This window comes from Nicotiana tomentosiformis, chromosome 6, assembly GCF_000390325.3.
Source record: "Nicotiana tomentosiformis chromosome 6, ASM39032v3, whole genome shotgun sequence".
Classification (NCBI taxonomy): domain Eukaryota; kingdom Viridiplantae; phylum Streptophyta; class Magnoliopsida; order Solanales; family Solanaceae; genus Nicotiana; species Nicotiana tomentosiformis.
In genome coordinates, this window is record NC_090817.1 from 58196793 (window position 1) to 58205328 (window position 8536).

At 36.5% G+C, this 8536-nt stretch overlaps 1 protein-coding gene across 2 annotated transcripts; it reads left to right on the forward strand.

Annotated features, from left to right (window-relative positions):
* The first annotated feature begins 487 nt into the window (after nt 1-487).
* Nucleotides 488-5040, forward strand: LOC104120461 (uncharacterized). 2 transcript variants are annotated; one of them, XM_070177382.1, is made up of 6 exons: nt 488-928; nt 1035-1535; nt 2338-2430; nt 2531-2646; nt 2749-3184; nt 4881-5040. In XM_070177382.1, exons 2-5 carry the CDS (start codon nt 1458-1460, stop codon nt 2801-2803), a joined length of 342 nt encoding a protein of 113 aa, XP_070033483.1. In that variant the 5' UTR covers nt 488-928; nt 1035-1457; the 3' UTR covers nt 2804-3184; nt 4881-5040. The 2 variants fall into 2 exon arrangements, 1 of the variants encoding a protein (XP_070033483.1); XR_011408574.1 differs by lacking the exons at nt 2338-2430; nt 2749-3184; nt 4881-5040 and having other exon boundaries at nt 2531-2568.
* Nucleotides 5041-8536: the final 3496 nt, after the last annotated feature.

Consider the following 8536-nt stretch of genomic DNA (forward strand, 5'->3'; position numbering starts at 1 on the left):
TATATTATCCAAACACTTAAGTTCAGCAGATTAAATCATATTTACCACTTTCACTATAACATTACAATCTACTAACAAAGTGTTTTAGCACTTGAGCAAATAATATAAGAACTATTATCAGAAAGCAAAGAGACTTCAAAGGTGTCTCTTTGCATATTGAGCAGGCTTGTCAATGCATTAAAATATAGACTTAAAATTCAGTAATTTATTATGTATCTAGGACAGTAAGTCATGATACTTGACAGCTTTGGTTTTAAATTTTCTGTTTTTGCGTATGACGTTGGCGTTTGAACTCCATTTGAATCTATATCTACTGTGTAGTCTCATAAGTATTATATCTTATTTATCTTTGGCAGGTGAATAGCAAAAGAGGAAACTCATAAAAAGAGGTCTAGTGGAGGTAATAGCCTGATCCGTTAAATCCTACTGTTGTCTTTTATATAATACCTGTTAGAGCTAATTTATTTTTGTATTCTTCATCAGATTTTGATAGACATGAGTCAAGAAAGATCTTCAAAGCCCAAAAGAAAGACAATCGCGACATACATAAAATCTGGAACAATGGCATCTTTGAAAAACCAAATAAGGAGTTCGTTTAGCCAAAAATATAGTGTTCCCGCTAGACAATCAAACAAAGAGCGTCCGAATATTATTGAAGAGAATCTGTCACAATATCCAGGAGTAGTAGCCCATGTACAAACTAGATCAACCACTCCTGCAAAATATGTTGTTCATGCTAAACAATCAACCAAAGAGCATCCGAATATCATTGAAGAGAATTTGCTACTGCCACAATATTCAGGAGTAGCAGCCCATGTACAAACTAGATCAACCACTCCTGCCACACAAGTGATAGATGAACAAGTGGAGGAACAAGTTCAGTTGGATTCTACAACTCATATTGCAGATGAACAATGTGAAGAATAAGGTAAGAACATATAGATTTTATCTAAAAATATTTACATCCTATTGCAGTCATAAAGAATGTATCAACAATACTGATTTGGTGGTTTTTTTGGTTCATATAATTGTAGGCCCTTCTATTCAAACAAGAAAAAGAGGTAGAATACAGATAAAAAATGTACATGGAAGCCGGGAGCGTAAAGTGAGTTTACTTAACAACTTAAATCAACCCGTTGGTCCTAGTGATGAAGTTGTTATAGAGTTTGGAAGCTTCCCCGACACATTGGCAAGGAATGCAACTTTATGTCCTCTTGATATTTTGGATTGGAGGAAGATGGAGACAAAAGAGGATATATGTGCATATACCAAGGCCTGAACTTCTGAATTTTCAATTTTTGGTTAAAAATCTTTCATATTTTTTGCACTAACAGATTTGACATCAATTGTAGGATAAATATGATATTCCTAAAGCTGGAAAAAAATGGACTTTGGAATCAGTACAAGCTGCCTTAAAAAAAGATCACTTTGACACATATTACAATGATGAAACTCGAATGCAATATTTCCCTGAAGATGTTCCAGCTTCTCAGTTTAAGAAACTCCTTAGGTATTGGAACTCAGAGAAACTCCAGGTATGTGTACTTCTTTCTTCTTCTTCTTCTTCTTGAACTTCTTCTTAAAATTCTTCTTCTTCTTCTTGAACTTCTTCTTAAAGTTCCTGGAGATGTTTCCTCCTCCTTTTTGGCCATTGTTGTTGTCTTTTTCCCTTATTTCTCTACTTAAATGCAGCTATTTGTTTTTTATTTTTTACTTTGTTGTTACTGCATATACACTCTGTTCACTACTGCTGCTATTTTTAATGACTAGCCAAAGATAAATGCAACTTGTTGGTTTAATAGTATGTATACATTGTTGTTATCTTTTCCTTTCTTTCTCTGTTTAACTGCTGCTGTTTTTTTTCGTTTTTCTCTTTGTTGCTACTGCATATACACTCTGTTCGTTGCTGCTGCTATTTTTAAAGACTAGCCAACTGATTACAATATATTATCAGTTGTTTCACTCTCAACACATTTCTAGAACTCATCATATTCTACAGTTCTTTACCCATTAAGATATTTTTCACTTGATATTGGTTTTGATTTGGAGACTTCCTCCATGTCCAAAATGCTTATGTAATAGAATTTGCTATTGAGGAAAAAATGTTCATCTGCTCAAGTTTACCTAAATAGTTTCAAAACTATAAATAGAATAGTTGTATGATTGTTTGAAATTAGATTTCAGTACACCTTATTGTTTCATACTCATAGACAGAACCAGGTGCTTCTTTCACCTGGTGCCTCTTTCAATATTCTTCCATTTAGCTTCTATTGTGTTTACTATTTAATTCCTTGTCATACTTGTAAGTTGTTGTTTGATGTTTCTTTCTTCTTGCAGAGAATGTCCAAAATTAATATTGATAATCGAAAACAGTTGAAGAATCCTCACACTGCTGAAAAAAAAGGTTTTGCTTTAGTTTGCTCTAAGTTGGTGTGTAACTAGCAAAGCAGAGCTAAATATTTCTCAATTTTGGCTCTTGTTTAGTTCATGGTAGATCACCGGGAATGCTAACTCACTTTCATGTAACTAGGAAAATGATAAGGAAACTTCCGATCCTTTATCAGCAAAGGATGACTTTGTAGCTATAAGAAAAAGGAAAGATGGACGATCATACAAGTGCTCGGATGAAGATAAACTAGTAAAATTGTGCAAATTATATTTAACTTATGTTATATAAAAATCAATTATTTGTTTTTAGTAGTTTACTTTTTATTTACTTGTTCTATTTTTTTTGAATTTGCTTTGAAGGCTGAAATGGGGGGAATTGAAGCATAACAAAACGAAAATGGCAATGAGTCCGTAGAGGCATCTGCATCTGTCATGGGATCTGAACATCCAGGACGTCTGAGATTGTATGGACGAGGGGTTACAAGAACTTATTTGAGAAGGAAAGTAGGATGTTTTGAACCCTCTTCAAATACTACAAATTATCTACAAAAAATGGAGGAGAAGATACAAAGAATGGAGGAAAAAAATGAGGAACAAAAGGAAACTATCTGTCAATAAGTTGTTGCAGATGTCCTTGCACGATTTCAGCATTCAGGAATTGATATTGATGATAATATTATTCTAGCGGCATTGGGTGATAATTCACTGGGAGAAGCTTCTTCTGCACAACAAATAACTTTGCATCCAATCCGTCGTCCATCTACTGGTAACAACAAAGAAGGTCAACTCATTTCAGGTATTAATATTGATAACTCCATTTACATATGCAAGAGCAGTCACATCTGTATTTTTCAAATGAAAAGTGATTCCTCTAATAAGATGAGCCGTGAATATAAAGAAAGTAAGAAACTACAGTTGCTTTCATGTTGGACGGATGGACCAGAGTGTATGTCAAATTAGTTCTTATTGCGTGTATTAAACTCCTATGTTATTTGGGTTGAAATAGTACTTATTTATAGATTGACATGCAAGATTAGAGGGAAATGGTAGTACTTAAATTAAGAAACTGTGAATGGAGAGTGGTGTTGTCCCTTGGTTTCGGCATCTCATCGGCCCTCTAAAATGGTAGTACTTAATAATTACCTATCAGATAATAGGATAAGCAAAGTGAAGTATCATATAAACAAACAAGAGATGAAATAATGATATATAGCTAGCTCGAAGGAAACCTTTTCAGTACCAACATACTGGAGTATATTATCATGTAAGACCCTCTGAATTTCCATTGCCCCCCACATGTTGATAATGAAGATGATAATAACCCATTCAAGTCACGACCACTTCAATTAGTGACATGGTTACATTACAAGCAAAGCATACATGGTTACATTAGAGATACTTCAATTCCTAGAAGAGCAATTAACACCTGTATTACTTTTGAATTGTTGAAGAGTTAAATTTTACTTCTTCTAACATTGTTATTGAAATTGACCATTACCAGTTTTTCTGCTATATGTTCTAGTGTGAAGTTTTTGGTATTCATTTAGTTTCATCTGAAGCAACTGTGCGAATGTAGTTGGTTGTGTGATAGAATGGGATCAAAAGATCATATCAAATATAGTTTGAAGCTGGAGTATTGAGGATTCTAATTTTTAGTTTAATTTTATTTTCTAGCTATGCATGAATATAAATCATCTGCTGCTTTTACCTGAATATGTCAGCATTATATATAAGCATTTGAAGCATTAATAGTTGTAGTAATACTGGCTTCTAATGCAGATGGTATTCTCAGAAGATCTAATGGATTCTGTTTCTAATTTATGCTTTTAACTTACATTGTATGCGAGTATATCTCAGAAGATCTAATGGATTTTGTTTCTAATTTATGCCATGTAACTTGTTATATCTTCTTGTGTGTCATGCTTGAATTTTGTAGATCATGTCATTAGTACGTAATTATGGAGTTCCCTTTTTGTTATATTGATGCGTGTAGTTTCCTTAATATCGTCCTTATAGTTACTAATGTAGCTACGCGCAGTATAAACACGTAAGATGATACAAATTGTCTTGTTGTTTAGGTGATGTTGTTTTTTTATGTAATAATGTTTGAAGATGTTAATGCAGATTGTCTTACTTAAAAAATAACAGACTAGAGAGTTGTTTGATTTGGTTTGTCTGTTGCGAATTCTGGTTTGTTGTATGCTGCTTAAAGTACAACTACTCATCTTGTGATTTGTGGATGGATCTTAGGTTCTATATGGAAATTGTATCGTGTTTTGAGGAGGTTAAAAATTTTGGAATAGTCGTATTTACAAATGATGTTTTGAGCAGGTTAAAATTTTTGGGATAGTCGTACTTACAAAGAAAACTCTGCCGAAAAATTTAAGAATTTAGAGAGTTTTAAAATTTTCGAGTTATCAAATTGGTCATTCAATTACTTTGTGATTCAATTATCTTAAAAAAATTTATTTAATTATTTCTGACTTTTGTAGGTGCAACGATTGCAGATGAAAGCAGTGATGAAGACCTTACTTGAGTGTTGTTGATTGTTGTTAGACTTTCTATTATCATGTTTAAGGATATTTTAGTTTAGAATTTTTTGTATGCAAACTCATTTATTTTGACTTTTGAATTATTGATCAAATAATGTATTCATATTTTGTTTTTGTATATGGATAATTTTAGTTGGATATTTTAATTTTGTTTCGTGGTTTATATAAGCTATGGTGTAAAATATTTCATTGAATAGGAAAATATTCTTCATTTTGCTTCCATAAATATCATAAATTATAATTGTGAATTCTTGCAATAAAGAATATAACCGTTCCAATAGACCTAGCAAATAATAACAAAAGCCCCTAATAACAGTTGCAATATGTTACAATATCCGTTGCAATAAGGTACTGATAATTGTTCCAATATATCCCAAAAACCATTGCTATATATCCTGAAAACTGTTGCAATAGACTTAAAAAATTGCTGATATTATTATAAAACAATGGTTTATAACCGTCCCAACAAAAATGAAAATCGTTCCCATAGATAGAACAATGGTAGCAGTTCCATAACCGTTACAATATCCCTATATAGAGACGATTTTTAACTCGTTACAAATAACCGTTCCAATAGACCTATTATAATGTCGGATCTTGGAATGCGTCCAAATCCGTCCCAATAGCCCTACAGGGACGATTAGTGTATCTATTCCAACGGTTTTGGAAGGGTTGCCATAGTTATAATTTCTAGTAGTGCCTCCTCGCACCTGCGGGACTACTTCTGCGGTCTCAACCTCGCTCATGTGTTTTCGCACCTGCTGAGTCCTTCCGCTTCTGCGGCTTCACCCCTTCCTGCCCATTTCAGCTTCTGCAGAATTTCCTCCCCACCTGTGCTCCCAGGCTTCCTCCCCAATTCTCGCATTTACGCCTATATGGCCGCTTTTGCGAATCCGCACCTGCGGCCAAAACCTCGCAGGTGCGGTTACACTAGAACAACTGCCCATAGAAATTGTATAAGTCCAACTCTTGATCCGATTTCACTACCAATCACTCCTGAGGCCCTCGGGACCTCATCCAAACATACTAACAAGTCCTAAAATACGATACAAACTTAGTCGAGGCCTCAAATCACATCAAACAACATGCAAAACACAAATCGCACCCCAATTAAAGCCTAATAAAAATATTGGATTTCTAACTTCTACAATCGATGCCGAAACCAATAAAACCAACTTCGATTGACCTCAAATTTTCACACAAGTAATAAATGACACAACAGATGTATTCCAACTTCTGAAACCATAATCTGAGCTCATCTCTCGGTCAAACTTCTCAACTCTCCAAACTTCAACTTTTCTAACTTTCGTCAATTCAAGCTAAAATCATCTACGAACCTCCAAATCAATAAACAGACACATTCCTAAGTCCAAAATCTCCATACAGAGCTATTGAAACCATCAAAACTCCATTCTGGAGTCATTTACACATAAGTCAACTCTTTCAACTTAGGCTTCCAACCTTGGACTAAGTGTCCCAATTCATACCGAAACATCCCCAAAACCAAACCAACAATCTCGGCAAGTCACATAACAATAAACAAACATAAAATAAATGATAAACGGGGGAAACGGGGCTACAATACTCAAAATAATCGGCCGGGTCATTACATCTCGACCACCTGGTCAAACCTAGCATCCGTCTTGGCCGCCCGAGCCAAACCATAATGTAGACTATAGTTGAGGCCATCAATGAACCTCTTGATCCTCTCTCTCTATCAGTGGGAACCAACCATATGGCATGACGGGCCAAATATGCGAACCTCATCTCATACTGAGTCACAATCATCTCTCCTTGGCGTAGCTGCTCAAAATCTCTATGCAGCTCCCCTATGTAAGTATGTGGGACAAACATCTCTAAGAAGAATACTGAGAACTCATGCCATATAAGTGGCTCTGCGCCAGCGGGCCTGCTCAACTCATAAACCTGCCACAATCTATAAGCTGCCCCTGTCAGTTGAAAAGTAGTAAATATAGCCCCACTAATGTCCAAAATACCTGTGGTGCGAAGGATCCGCTGATACCTGTCTAGAAAATCCTGAGCATCCTCTCACTCACCTCGGCAGAACTTTGGCGGTTTAAGCCTCCCAAACCGCTCCAACGTCTTCTGCTCCACATAAGTCATAGGTGAGCCAACCTCGGCCCCGAGCAGCAATAACCGACTAAACTAGTAATAACCTTAGTGTCTGATGACCCTGAGCTAGCTGCTCTGGAGTACGGGCGGCAGTAGTCTGGACACCTTCCCCAGCCTGTGAGGTAGCTGGAGCAACTGGAATCGAAACTACCTAAGCTAGGCTCATGCACATAGTCAAAATCTCAGCCAAAGCTTCCTATAGACCGAGAAAAATAATAGGCACAACCCGTTCTTAGGCTGGTCCCATTAGAAACACAGTATTTGGAACCTTCTCCTCAACCGGAGCAACAAGTCGCTCCACAGGTGCTGCCTTAGGTGTAGTGCGAGCCCCACATTGGCCCCTATCGCGGCCCTGGCCTCTTACGGTCCTAACCGGTGGTACTGGTGCTCGTCCGCCTAATACGGTTGCACGTGTCCTCACCATCTGTGAGAGAATAGAAGACTCAACGTTCAAACTTCGGAATTTAAAAAGTTCGCACGACAAGAATGCAAAAAGTGAAGTTTCCTAATAGTTCGGTAGCCGTTCGAAGATAAGTACAGACGTCTCCGTGCCAATCCACAAGACTATACTAAACTTGCTTATGACCGGTGAGACCTAAGCAACCTAGTGCTCTGGTACCAACTTATCACGATCCAACTCCCACCGGAGTCGCGACGACGCCTAACACCACTTGCTAGGCAAGCCAACAATCACACAGTAACAATGAATTTGATAAAACAAGGTCTAATAACTCAACAACGAAAATATCATGAAATAACTGAGAAAAACAACAACAATATTGCTACTACCATTCTAATGATCTGGTGTCAATGAATACATGAGCACTATTGAATATGAAAATGCAAAACAACCATCTGGACAATAGAACGATAACAAAGGAAATAAAGGAAAGATAACTTCAAGGTCTGCTGATGTAATAGAAGGTATCTCGTACTCTCTCAATTACTAGTTCCAACACAGCTCTAGAAAGCACCACGTCTGAAAGTACCTGGATCTGCACAAGAAGTGCAGAGTGTAGTATGAGTAAAACAGACCCCATGTACTCAATAAGTAGCAAACCTAACCTTGGGCTGAAAGCAGTGACGAGCTCAGAATAAATAGTCAGAGACCTATTATAATAACAGTTCAGGGTATTAGGGAATAGTAGAAGCAGGTAACTAGATGATAATATGTTCATCTCATTCACATTTCAGGAATTTAGACATGCTTTCCAAGTATAACAGTTTAGTCCCAACACAGATAAAATATTTCATTTACCAGCTAGCATGACGAAGGTACATCTCTATGCCTACATGTTAAATCAACAATACCATAGTGAAACCATTAAGAATAACCACACAACAACACTTAGCATTGTACGGGTGCTTGGCATAATTGCCCATCACCAAAGCACGTATATATAATATTGTGCCAGTACCCATAAGCGAGCCAAGGATCCAAACCGAAACTCAATCCGATCAGA